Genomic DNA, 13,185 nt, shown 5'->3' on the forward strand with positions numbered 1-13,185 from the left:
CTGTAATTTACTTTGTAGTCAAAACTGACATCAAAGGAAAGTACTGTTACCTGAGGCATGAAAATAGAAGATAGCATTAAGATTTAGAATTTTTCTTGATTTTCGTGTCTTTTTAAAATAACTTGCAATTGAAACCTGAGTTTTAGAGCAGCAGAATGCCATTTGAATAAAGGCCCCAGATTGTAGTGGTAACTAGGATACCTCTTAGATAATTTTAAGTGTACGAGAAAAGCAACAACTAAACTGGATTCTTCATTTATCACATGTAAAAGGTAGTAGTTGGTGTTTTTGTACTAAGGAAGTCTCCTGTTTTTCAAATGTAGGAATATTTGGAGTGAAACATTAGGAAATTGAAGAGAAAAATAGGCTTTGTCATTTTAAAGACGAATAGAAGGAAGCATTTTTTTTTTTTTTTTTGAGATGGATCTTCGCTCTTGTTGCCCAGGCTGGAGTGCAGTGGCGCAGTCTTGGCTCACTGCAACCTCTGCCTGCGTCCTGGGTTCAAGCAGTTCTCCTGCCTCAGCCTCCTGAGTAGCTGGGATTACAGGCATGCGCCACCAGGCCCGGCTAATTTTGTATTTTTAGTAGAGACAGGGTTTCTCCATGTTTGTCAGGCTGGTCTCAAACTCCTGACCTCAGGTGATCCGCCTGCCTCGGCCTCCCAAAGTGCTGGGGTTACAGGTGTGAGCCACTGCACCCTGCCAGGAAGCAATTTTTAAAAGTGCATTACTTGAGTTTTATCAAGACTTATTTCTGAATTCTATGATGAATTTGACATCAGGACGATTTTTTTTTATTTTTATTTTTTGAGATGGAGTCTCGCACTGTCGCCTGGGCTAGAGCACAGTGGCGTGATCTCAGCTAACTGCAACCTCTGCCTACTGGGTCAAGAGATTCTCCTGCCTCAGCCTCTAGCGTAGCTGGGACTACAGGCACCTGCCACCACGCCTGGCTAATTTTTTGTATTTTTAGTAGAGGCAGGGTTTCACCATGTTGGCCAGGCTGGTCTCGATCTCCTGACCTTGTGATCTGCCCGCCTCAGCCCCCCCCAAAGTGCTGGGATTATAGGCCTGAGCCACCCCGCCCAGCTGGACATCAGGAAGATTTTAAATAATATTCTCTGGTGTTTATTTTTAAGATATTGACTCCTGAGGTTGTGAAAATCTTGTTTTATCTGTTTTTTTTTTTTTTTTTTTTTTTCGAGACAGAGTCTGGCTCTGTTGCCCAGGCTGGAGTGTAGTGGCGCAGTCTCGGCTCACTGCAAGCTCCGCCTCCCGGGTTCATGCCATTCTCCTGCCTCAGCCTCCCAAGTAGCTGGGACTACAGGCACCCGCCACCATGCCTGGCTAATTTTTTGGAATTTTTTTTTTTTTTTTTTTAGTAGGGATGGGGTTTCACCATGTTAGCCAGGATGGTCTTGATCTCCTGACCTCGTGATCCACCCGCCTCGGCCTCCCAAAGTGCTGGGATTGTTACAGGTGTGAGCCACCGCGCCTGGCCTTTATCATGGTTTTTAAGATGGAAGGGCTTAAGAAAGGAATGAGAATTACTGTGTTGCTGAACTTGAGGCAGCCTCAAGATGTTTCTGAAAATCAAGGTCTCTGAAGAACACAGATGGTGAGGTTTGTAGTTCTAATTTAATAGATCAGAAAGGAAATACTTAAAATTCTGTAGAGAACCTTCTTGTTCTTTTCTAAATTTAATCTCAGGTTTAACCTCAAGGCTGTTAGATCCTTAGCTGCATGTGGTGGTGTTCACTTGTAGTCCTAACTTCTCGGGAGGCTGAGGCAGGAGGATCACTGGAGCCCAGGAGTTTGAGGTTACAGTGAGCTATGATGGTGCCAGTGCTCTTTAGCCTGGGAGACAGAATGAGACCCTGACTCAAAAAAAAAGCTGTTAGATTCTTTTTTTTTTTTTTTTTTTTTGAGACAGAGTCTCGCTCTGTCACCCAGGCTGGAGTGCAGTGGCGCGATCTCGGCTCACTGCAAGCTCCGCCTCCCGGGTTCACGCCATTCTCCTGCCTCAGCTTCCCGAGTAGCTGGGACTATAGGCGCCCACCACATCCAGCTAATTTTTTGTATTTTTTAGTAGAGACAGAGTTTCACCGTGTTAGCCAGGATGGTCTCAGTCTCCTGATCTCGTGATCCGCCCGCCTCAGCCTCCCAAAGTGCTGGGATTACAGGCATGAGCCACCGTGCGTAGCCTGTTTGTATTCTGTCACTAAGAAATCTGGAATGAGTTAAATTTCATTTGGGGAAAAATAGAAAATTGCTAAACCACACTAATTTCTAGGGGAGTTTTTTGTTTTCTCCATAGTGATTAGTGAAAAGGAAGAAGTCAGGAGACCTGGATATGAGGCCTAACTCTGCACTTTACTCCTGAGTGATCTTGGGCAGTTGCCCTTTGATGAGTCAGTTTTTCTCATGTACATATAGGCACTCCCACTCCTGGGACTTCAGTGTCCTCACCCATAAAATGGGAAGGATAATGCATCATTATGTAATAAATGGCATTGATAGGAGTGTGTCATGCATACAGTCCCTGTGGAGCCAGAAGAAAGCTTGAGAGCCACTGTTGGTAGTCAACACTAAAGTCAGTCACTTGATAAAGATGATGTTTCTTTGACTTGTTTTATGCATTTAATTTTTTAAAGGGGTCCTCCTATGTTGCCCAGGCTGGACTGAAACTCAGAGGCTGAAGTGATCCTCCCTCCTTGGCCCCTCGAATAGCTGGAATTATAGGCAAGCGCCACTGATGAATCTATTTTTCAGTTAGAGTTTGAATTGAGTCTATTTTAGGAAGGCATCTTTAACTGTATAATATATTGCTTAAAAAAAAAATTGCCATGCTAGAGAATTCCTGCTTTGCTTAAATAAGTGGAGCACACTGACAGGCATAAGGCTGTTTTCTTTAGGTCATTATTCACCTTGTAGCATGTAGATTGGATCACCTATGGACATGGAAAGAGTAAAGGACTTGTCTGAATCTTTTTTGGGTCATTCTAGGGGATCCTTTCAATTATCACAATGGCCAATGGCTGATAGAACTAGAAACCCAGGCCGGATACAGTGGCCGATGCCTGTAATCCGAGCACTTTTGGAGGCCGAGGTAAGAGGATCACTTGAGGTCAGGAGTTTGAGACCAGCCTGGCTAACTTGGTGAAACCCCGTCTCTACTAAAAATACAAAAATTAGCCAGGTGTGGTGGCATGCGCCTGTAGTGCCAGCTATTTGGGAGGCTGAGGCAGGAGAATCGCTTGAACCTGGGAGGAAGAGGTTGCAGTGAGCTGAGATGATGCCGCTGTAGTACTCCAGCCTGGGCAACAAAAAAAAAAAAAAAAAAAGAAAGAAAATAGAAACCCCCTCAAAAAGGCAGGACCTCTGGTGACTGGAATTAGTTGAAAATGTTTGTTTCTGAATCAACTGTTATTTTCCCTGTTTTTTGTTTGTTTGTTTTTTGTTTTGAGATGGAGTCTTGCTCTGTTGCCCAGGCTATAGTACAGTGGCCCAATCTCGGCTCACTGCAAGCTCCGCCTCCCAGGTTCATGCCACTTTCCTGCCTCAGCCTCCCCAGTAGCTGGGACTATAGGCATCTGCTACCATGCCTAGCTAATTTTTTGAATTTTTAGTAGAGATGGGGTTTCACCGTGTTAGCCAGGATGGTCTCGATCTCCTGACCTTGTGATCTGCCCACCTTGGCCTCCCAAAGTGCTGGGATTACAGGTGTGAGCCACCGCGCCCAGCCTGTTTTCCCGCTTGTTTCCTACTAGCTTTCTTTGATAATGCTGTGGGCACTTTGGAGTGGAATGGTCACAGTAAACCCAGGGGATTCAAAGAAAAGAAAGGTTTTTGTTTGTTTGTTTGTTTTTCTACTTCTTGTGTTTTCTTTCTTTTAAATTCCTTTCCCTCACCTGGTGATAAATGTTCTGCTTATGATTTACTGTTTTGATCAATTTTTAAAGCCTCATATGTTAAACGACTGGCAAGGCAAGACTGCTCTTAGTTTTGAAAGCAGAAATGAGAAGGTATTTCCCTTGGAGGGAATTTATCGGCTTATTTCTTGAAGTGAGTGCAGACACCGTTCCCCATGGGAACCACCTAGCCTGAGTGCTGTCCAGTTCTTTGTGGTTAGAGCAAATAGCTCTATTGGGCAGCCAGCCTATAGTGGCATCACACTGGCAGGAGTTGGGACTTTGAAGACTTTTACAGTCTCGTTTCTGATCAAATTCTACTCTCCTGGAGTAGTTTTTGGTTTTATAGAACTTTCGGAAAAATTTCCCTTTCCTTTAATCATTCCCAGAGCATTGAGAGAAGTATTAAATTACTCCATTATTGACGGAGAGGTTTTAGTCACCCATGTAAGGAGTTCAGAACCAGACCTTCCCAGTGAGCTGCCATGCTGGTTTGATTTTTTTTTTTTTTTTTTTGAGACAAAGTGTCACTCTGTTACCCAGGCTGGAGTGCAGTGGTGTGTTCTCGGCTCACTGCAACCTCCGCCTCCCGGGTTCAAGCAATTCTCCTGCCTGAGCCTTCCAGGTAACTGGGATTACAGGCGTGCACAACCATGCCGGGCTAATTTTTGTATTTTTAGTAGAGATGGGATTTCACCATGTTGCCCAGACTGGTCTTGAACTCCTGGGCTCAAGCCGTCTTCCTGTCTCGGCCTCCCAAAGTGTTGGGATTATAGGCATGAGCCACCACGCCTGGCCTCCTAATCTTATTGGTCACCTTGCTTAGAAGCAGTTCTTCCATGGATTGATTGGTGAGGTTGGTTACCCTCTTGAACCTTTCTTGTCATCTGTAAGTTGTACTCATGGTGACCGTCTTATTTTGGCTTCCATTTTTTGGGGGGAGGGGGTAAAAAAATGGGATTTCCTTAAAATGGCTTTGTGGGGGTATTGTTCTTGAGTTCTGGTTTTAGTCTGATCTGTAAAATGAGGATTACTCACAGACTATAATAGAGGGACAACTATATAGTTTTTGAGTGTTAAAGTGTTTGGTGACCTGATAAATGGCTATCAGATTCCAGGGATGTGACTATACCAGATGTTGGTAAACTGTGGCCCATAAGTTAACTCTGGTCTACAGCCTGTTTTTTTGTGGCCCATAAACTAAGAATGATTTTTCCTTTTTTTTTTTGAGATGGAGTTTCACCCTGTTGCCTAGGCTGGAGGGCAGTAGCACGATCTTGGCTCACTGCACCTCCGCCTCCTGGGTTCAAGCAATTCTGTTTCAGCCTCCTGAGTAGCTGGGACTACCGGCACACGTCGTCATGCCTGGCTAATTTTTGTATTTTTAGTAGACACAGGGTTTCACCATATTGGTCAGGCTGGTCTCGAACTCCTGACCTCAGGTGATTCACCTGCCCACCTCGGCCTCCCAAAGTGCTGGGATTACAGGCGTGAGGCACCGCGCCTGGCCTGATTTTTACATTTTAAAGAGGTTATAAAAATCAAGAAAATGAGAAGATAAACCGCAGACTGGGAGAAAATACTACTTGCAGAAGATATATCTGTTAAAGGACTGTTATACAGAATATACAAAGAGCTTTTAAAACTCAACAATAAAAAAGTAAAAACAACCCAATTAAAAATACAACAATAAATACAACAATAAAAAAGTAAAAACAACCCAGCCAGGCATGGTTCCTCACACCTGTAATCCCAGCTGGGAGGCTGAAGTGAGATGATTTGCTTGAGGCCAGGAGTTGGAGACAAGCCTGGGCAATATAGTGAGCACCCATCTCTGATTTTTTTTTTTTTTTTGAGACAGAGTTTCGCTGTTGTTGCCCGGGCTGGAGTGCAGTGGCGCAATTTCAGCTCACCCCAACAACCTCTGCCTCCCAGGTTCAGGTGATTCTCCTGCCTCAGCCTCCGCAGTAGCTGGGATTACAGGCATGCGCCACCACACCCAGTTAATTTTATATTTTTAGTAGAGACAGGGTTTCTCCATGTTGGTCAGGCTGGTCTTGAACTCCCAATCTCAGGTCATCTGCCCGCCTTGGCCTCCCAAAGTGCTGGGATTACAGGTGTGACCCACCGTGCCCGGCCTAAATTTATTTATTTATTTATTTATTTATTCTTTTTTTTTTTTTTTTTTGAGACGGAGTCTCGCTCTGTTGCCCAGGCGGTAGTGGGAGTGCAGTGGCCGGATCTCAGCTCACTGCAAACTCCACCTCTGGGTTTACACCATTCTCCTGCCTCAGCCTCCTGAGTAGCTGGGACTACAGGCGCCCGCCACCTCGCCTGGCTAATTTTTTGTATTTTTTAGTAGAGACGGGGTTTCACCGTGTTAGCCAGGATGGTCTCGATCTCCTGACCTCGTGATCTGCCTGTCTCGGCCTCCCAAAGTGCTGGGATTACAGGCTTGAGCCACCGCGCCCGGCCCTAAATTTATTTGTTTATTTATTTATTTTTTGAGACAGAGTCTCGCTCTGTTGCCCAGGCTGGAGTGCAGTGGCCGGATCTCAGCTCACTGCAAGCTCTGCCTCCTGGGTTTACGCCATTCTCCTGCCTCAGCCTCCCGAGTAGCTGGGACTACAGGCGCCTGCCACCTTGCCCAGCTAATTGTTTGTATTTTTAGTAGAGACAAGGTTTCACTGTGTTAGCCAGGATGGTCTTGATCTCCTGACTTCGTGATCCACCTGCCTCAGCCTCCCAGAGTGCTGGGATTACAGGCGTAAGCCACCATGCCCGGTCCGAAAATTTTTTTTTAATTAGGTGGGCGTAATGGCGTGTGCCTGTAGTCCCAGCTACTCGAGAGGCTGAGGTGGGAGGATTGCTGGAGCTCAGGAGTTCTAGGCTGTAGTGAGCCGTGATTGTGCCACTGTGCTTCAGCCTGGGCAATGGAGAGAAACCCAGTCTCTTAAAAAAAAAAAAAAAAAAGGACAGAAGTCCTGGACACCTTACCAGAGAAGAAAAACAGATGACAAGTAAGCATATGAAAAGCATATGAAAAGATGTTCAGCATCATAAGTCATTAGGAAATTGCAAATTAAAACAATTGATTTAAACAGATTTGCCAGGCTCTGGACTGTATCACAGTGGAACTAGAAGATGAGGTGTGCAGTCTCTTTCAGTTGTCATGCCCAGTTCTCTTGTTCTCCTGGGCACTTGTATCTAATGGTAAAGCTGTTGTTATTAATTTGTTTCATTTGCAGGTATATGAATGACCTAAAGCTACAAATAAAGACGGAGAGAGAACAGTGCCAACTGGGAGCAGGGCAAGAATGCCAATTCCTCCTCCCCCGCCACCCCCACCTGGCCCTCCTCCACCTCCCACGTTTCATCAGGTAGGTAGTCCTTCCATCAGGCTATCTCAAAACCTTTGAGTAAATAGGTTGATGGTCCTCACATATTACTATTATTTTTTAACCCCTTTGGTTAAAATTTCTAGATTTTCCTACCCGTAGCATTCCTATTCTTTCATTCTGTTTTTAACATTCCAGATTGTTATTCCTAGCATTAAAGGATACATAGGGCTTCCTTATACAAGACATAGTGTCTAATCAATGACATGTGGTATAGGAAGGTGGAGAATAAACAAGTCCATCTTCTTCAGCTGGTTCTGATTCCTGAGATGTCCTCTTAGGACCATAATGGCATGTCTGCTTTCCTTGTCCTGGTTCACTCTAAATGGAGATTTGGACAGGTGGCATTGGAGTAGGAGCTAGTGTTTTCCCCTAAAACTATTTGCTGTATAAAAGTTAGTTTGTTGTTCCTTTGGCATTTTTGAGAAAAAAGTGGTGAGGAATCTTTTTTTTTTTTTTTTTTTGAGATGGAGTCTTGCTCTGTCGCCCAGGCTGGAGTGCAGTGGCCGGATCTCAGCTCACTGCAAGCTCTGCCTCCTGGGTTCAGGCCATTCTCCTGTCTCAGCCTCCCGAGTAGCTGGGACTACAGGCACCCGCCACCTCGCCCGGCTAATTTTTTTGTATTTTTTAGTAGAGACGGGGTTTCACCTTGTTAGCCAGGATGGTCTCGATCTCCTGACCTCGTGATCCGCCCGTCTCGGCCTCCCAAAGTGCTGGGATTACAGGCCTGAGCCACCGCGCCCGGCCTTTTTTTTTTTTTTTTTTGAGACAGTCTCGCTCTGTTGCCTAGGCTGGAGTGCAGTGGCGCGGTCTCGGCTCACTGCAACCTCCACCTCCTGGGTTCAAGAGATTCTCCTGCCTCACCTCCTAAGTAGCTGGGATTACAGGCATGCACCACCACACCCGGCTAATTTTTGTATTTTTAGTAGAGATGGGATTTTACCATGTTGGCCAGGCTGGTCTTGAACTCATGACCTCGTGATCCTCCCGCCTTGGCCTCCGAAAGTGCTGGGTTTGCAGGCGTGAGCCCCCGCACTCGGCCTGAGGATTCTTAGTGGTTGTCTCTTGATACCACTTCATCATCTTTTCTATTCAAAATCAGTTCATTTTAAAGCCAAGTCCATCAAGTCCAACACCTTATCAAGAAGGAAAGGAGTTTTGAAATGTGTTGGTTCGAAGACCGAAAGATTCAATAATAGGAAAAAAAGCAGTGTGGTTTTTGAACCAAACAGGAAGCTACTTTAACCATACCTGGATTGTGATACCTGGTTTCACATGAGAAAGAGGGAACCTGATGCCAGGCGCGGTGGCTCACACCTGTAATCCCAACACTTTGGGAGGCTGAGATAGGCGAATTGCTTGAGGTCAGGAGTTCGCAACCAGCCTGGCCAACATGGTGAAGTCATGTTTCTGCTAAAAATACAAAAATTAGCCAGGTATGGTGGCAGGCGCATGTAATCCCAGCCACTCAGGAGGCTGAAGCAGGAGAATTGCTTGAACCCAGGAGGTGGAGGTTGCAGTGAGCTGAGATCACGCCACACTCTGGCCTGGGTGACAGAGCGAGACTTCGTCTCAAAAAAAAAAGGCGTGGGGGTGCTGGGCGCAGTGGTTCATGCCTGTAATCCCAGCACTTTGGGAGGCCGAGGCGGGCGGATCACGAGGTCAGGAGATTGAGACTGTCCTGGCTAACACGGTGAAACCCAGTCTCTACTAAAAAATACAAAAAATTAGCCGGGCGTGGTGGCAGGCTCCTGTAGTCCCAGCTACTTGGAAGGCTCAGGCAGGAGAACGGCATGAACCTGGGAGGCAGAGCTTGCAGTGAGCGGATATCATGCCACTGCTTTCCAGCGTGGGCGACAGAGCGAGACTCCGTCTCAAAAAAAAGGAACCAAAGGAACCTGTATGCATTCTATTTTTGTAAAATTTGGAAGTAAAAGTAACTTCAGAGAAGAGTAGGCCACGGATGTGTGTATGCGTGCATGCATAGGTGTGTATGTGTGTTTATGTGTGTATGTTAAGTGTTTAACAGTTGAGAAATTGTACACTGAAGAGGAAAAGTGACTTGCCTATCTAATTTGTTTCAGAACTAGAACTAGAGTTCAGGTTTACCCACTTCTGTTTGTTTTCATAACCTGTAGTTTTTAGACATTTTGTTTTAAGAATATGTATGAACCGCCTTTTAGATGAAGTTTTGTGTGGAAGCCCAATAAATGAAGTAGATAAAAGCAGAGCTTGGCCGGGCGTGGTGGCTCACACCTGTAATCCCAGCACTTTGGGAGGCCGAGGCGGGTGGATCAGTTGACGTCAGAAGTTTGAGACCAGCCTGGCCAACACGGCGAAACCCCATCTCTACTCCCATCTCTACTGAAAATACAAAAATTAGCTGAGTGTGGTGGTTGGGAGCCAGTAATCCCAGCTGCTTGGAAGGCTGAGGCAGGTGAATCACTTGAACCCTAGAGGCAGAGATTGCACCCAGCACTTTGGGAGGCCAAGACGTGCAGATCACAAGGTCAGGAGATCGAGACCATCCTGGCCAACGTGGTGAAACCCCATCTCTACTAAAAATACAAAAATTAGCTGTGCGTGGTGGCATTTGCCTGTAATCCCAGCTACTTGAGAGGCTGAGGCAGGAGAATCGCTTGAACTAGGGAGTCAGAGGTTGCAGTGAGCTGAGATCACGCCGCTGCACTCCAGCCTGGGTGACAGAGTGAGACTCTGTCTCAAAAAAATAAAGCAGAGCTTGTATGGTTATAGTCAGGGTAGAAAGAGGAGGCAGTCAATGAAGGCTTTTAGGTAGGTGGTGATACTTGAGCTGAGTCTTAAACCATGAGTAGAGCTTAGCCAGAAAGAAAGGCAGGAGGGAGGGCACTTGAAGCTGAGGAAGCAGCATGTGGAAAGATACTGATTTGGTGTTAATTAATTAATGAATGAGACAGGGTCTCACTGTGTTGCTGGAGTGCAGTGGTTCTGATCATAACTCACTGCAGCCTCTAATTCCTGGGCTCAGTGATCCGCTTGCCTCAGCCTCCTAAGTAGAGGGGACTACATGTGCATGACACTGCACGTAGCTAATTTAAAAAAAATTTTTTTTAGGCTGGGTGCAGTGGCTCATGCCTGTAATCCCAGCACTTGAACCTCTGTCTCAAAAAAAAAAAATTTTTTTTTTTTTTTTGTAAAGGCAGAGTCTCACTTTGTTGCCTAGACTGGTCTTGAACTCCTGGTTTCAAGTGATCCTCTTGCCTGGGCCTCCCAAAGTGCTGGGATTACAGGTGTGGGCCACTGTGCCGGCCTCGTGCTGATTTGTAAGAAAGCATATAGAGGTTTAGATTATTGCTTGAGGGGATGTGGTAGCAGATGCAGCTGGAGATGTACGCTGAGGGTTTAGATTTTTCTTCTGACCATCATGAGGAGTTGTTGAAATATTTTCAGCAGCAAGAGTAACCTGTTTTTGCACCTTTCCAATACAGTTTGGGGGACTGGGGTTGGGGTCGAGCCTGGAGACAGAGGCCTGTTGCCATTGAAAATTTAGGTCTAAGGCTGGGCACAGTGGCACATGCCTGTAATCCCAGCACTATGGCAGGCTGAGGCGGGCGAATCACCTGAGGTCAGGAGTTCAGGACCAGCCTGGCCAACATAATGACAGCCCATCTCTATAAAAATACAAAAAAAGTTAGCCAGGCATGATGGTGGGTGCCTATAATCCCAGCTACCAGGGAGGCTGAGTTGGGAGAATCACTTGAACCCAGGAGGTGGAGGTTGCAGTGAGTGGAAATCGCACTATTACACTCCTGCCTGGGCGACAGAGCAAGACTCCATCCCCCCCCCCAAAAAAAAAAGAAAAAGAAAAAGAAAATTTAGGTCTAAACTAAAGCTATCAGCATGGATAGTGGAGTCGAGATATTTAGAGGGAGGCCGGACACGGTGGCTCATGCCTATAATCCTAGCACTTTGGGAGGCCGAGGCAAGCGGATCACGAGGTCAGGAGATCGAGACCATCCTGGCTAAGATGGTGAAACCCCGTCTCTACTAAAAATAGAAAAAATTAGCTGGGCATGGTGGTGGGCACCTGTAGTCCCAGCCACTCGGAGGCTGAATCAGGAGAATGGCGTAAACCCAGGAGGCGGAGCTTGCAGTGAGCCGAGATTGCACCACTACACTCCAGCCTGGGCAACAGAGCGAGACTCCATCTAAAAAAAAAAAATGTTATTTAGAGGCCAGGTGTGGTGGCTCACGCCTGTAATCCCAGCACTTTGGGAGACTGAGGCGGATGGATCACAAGGTCAGGAGTTTGAGACCAGCCTGGCCAACATAGTGAAACCCTGTCTCTACTAAAAATACAAAAATTTGCCAGTCAGAGTGAGACTGTGTCTCAAAAAAAAAAAAAGATATTCAGAAAGTGAAATCTTTTTTTTTTTTTTTTTTTTTTTTGTGAGACAGGATCTCACTGTCACCCAGGCTGGAGTACAGTGGCATGATCTTAGCCCACTGCAGCCTCCGCCTCCCGGGTTCAAGTGATTCTCATGCCTCAGCCACACGAGTGGCTGGGACTTCAGGTGTTCACCACTATGTCTAGCTAACTTTTGTATTTTTTTTTTTTTTTTTTTTTTTGAGACGGAGTCTCGCTCTGTCGCCCAGGCTGGAGTGCAGTGGCCGGATCTCAGCTCACTAGCTCACTGCAAGCTCCGCCTCCCGGGTTTACGCCATTCTCCTGCCTCAGCCTCCCCAGTAGCTGGGACTACAGGCGCCCGCCACCTCGCCCGGCTAGTTTTTTGTATTTTTTAGTAGAGACGGGGTTTCACCGTGTTAGCCAGGATGGTCTCGATCTCCTGACCTCGTGATCCGCCCGTCTCGGCCTCCCAAAGTGCTGGGATTACAGGCTTGAGCCACCGCGCCTGGCCAACTTTTGTATTTTTAGTACAGACGGGGTTTCACCAAGTTGGCCAGGCTGGTCTTGAACTCATGACCTCAGATGATCCACCTACCTCAGTTTCCCAGAGTATTGGGATTATAAGTGTGAGCCACCACACCAGGTCATATGTATTGTTTTTCAAAATGTTTTACTTGACGAGGCCAGGTGCAGTGGCCACACTTTGAGAGGCCAAGGCAGGTGGATCACCTGAGGTCAGGAGTTTGAGACCAGCCTGGCCAACATGACGAAACCCCATCTCTTCTAAAAACAACAAAAAAAAGTAGCCATGTGTGGTGGCATACGCCTGTTGTCACAGCTACTTGGGAGGCTGAGGCACTAGAATCTCTCGAATCTGGGAGGCAGAGCTTGCAGTGAGCTGAGATCACACCACTGCACTCTGGCCTGAGCAAGAGAGGGAGAGTCTGTCTCCAAAAAAAAAAAAAAAGATTGTGTCAAACATTATTGCTATAAAAAGATACTTACTTTTAAATATTTGAGAGCTTAATTGGCATTCCATTGTATGCTTATATTATCATTGTTCCTTCTGATTTAGCTTTTAGATTATTTTCAGTTTTATGCCATTAGAAATAGTTTATTGCTATTATTAGCATCTTTGTGCACTTGTCCAGTTGTTTTTTTTTTTTTTTTTTTTTTTTTTTTTTTTTTTGTGATGGAGTCTCGCTCTGTTGCCCAGGCTGGAGTGCAATGGCCGGATCTCAGCTCACTGCAAGCTCCGCCTCCCGAGTTTACGCCATTCTCCTGTCTCAGCCTCCCGAGTAGCTGGGACTACAGGCGCCTGCCACCTCGCCCGGCTAGTTTTTTGTTGTATTTTTTAGTAGAGACGGGATTTCACTGTGTTAGCCAGGATGGTCTCAATCTCCCGACCTCGCGATCCACCCGTCTCGGCCTCCCAAAGTGCTGGGATTACAGGCTTGAGCCACCATGCCCGGCCTGTCCAGTTGTTTTCT

The 13,185-nt window shown here is 46.2% G+C and overlaps 1 protein-coding gene across 2 annotated transcripts in view; it reads left to right on the top strand.

The window, feature by feature from the left end:
* WIPF2 (WAS/WASL interacting protein family member 2) overlaps window positions 1-13,185 on the top strand; it is a 68,753-nt gene that overhangs the window by 29,470 nt on the left and 26,098 nt on the right. For both annotated transcript variants that reach the window (XM_050762758.1, XM_050762757.1), the window contains one exon: window positions 7,159-7,290. In XM_050762758.1, coding sequence (XP_050618715.1) covers window positions 7,228-7,290 — 63 coding nt within the window. In that variant the 5' untranslated portion in view covers window positions 7,159-7,227. The remainder of the gene's footprint in view (window positions 1-7,158; window positions 7,291-13,185) is intronic.

This window comes from Macaca thibetana, chromosome 16 (assembly GCF_024542745.1).
Source record: "Macaca thibetana thibetana isolate TM-01 chromosome 16, ASM2454274v1, whole genome shotgun sequence".
Classification (NCBI taxonomy): domain Eukaryota; kingdom Metazoa; phylum Chordata; class Mammalia; order Primates; family Cercopithecidae; genus Macaca; species Macaca thibetana.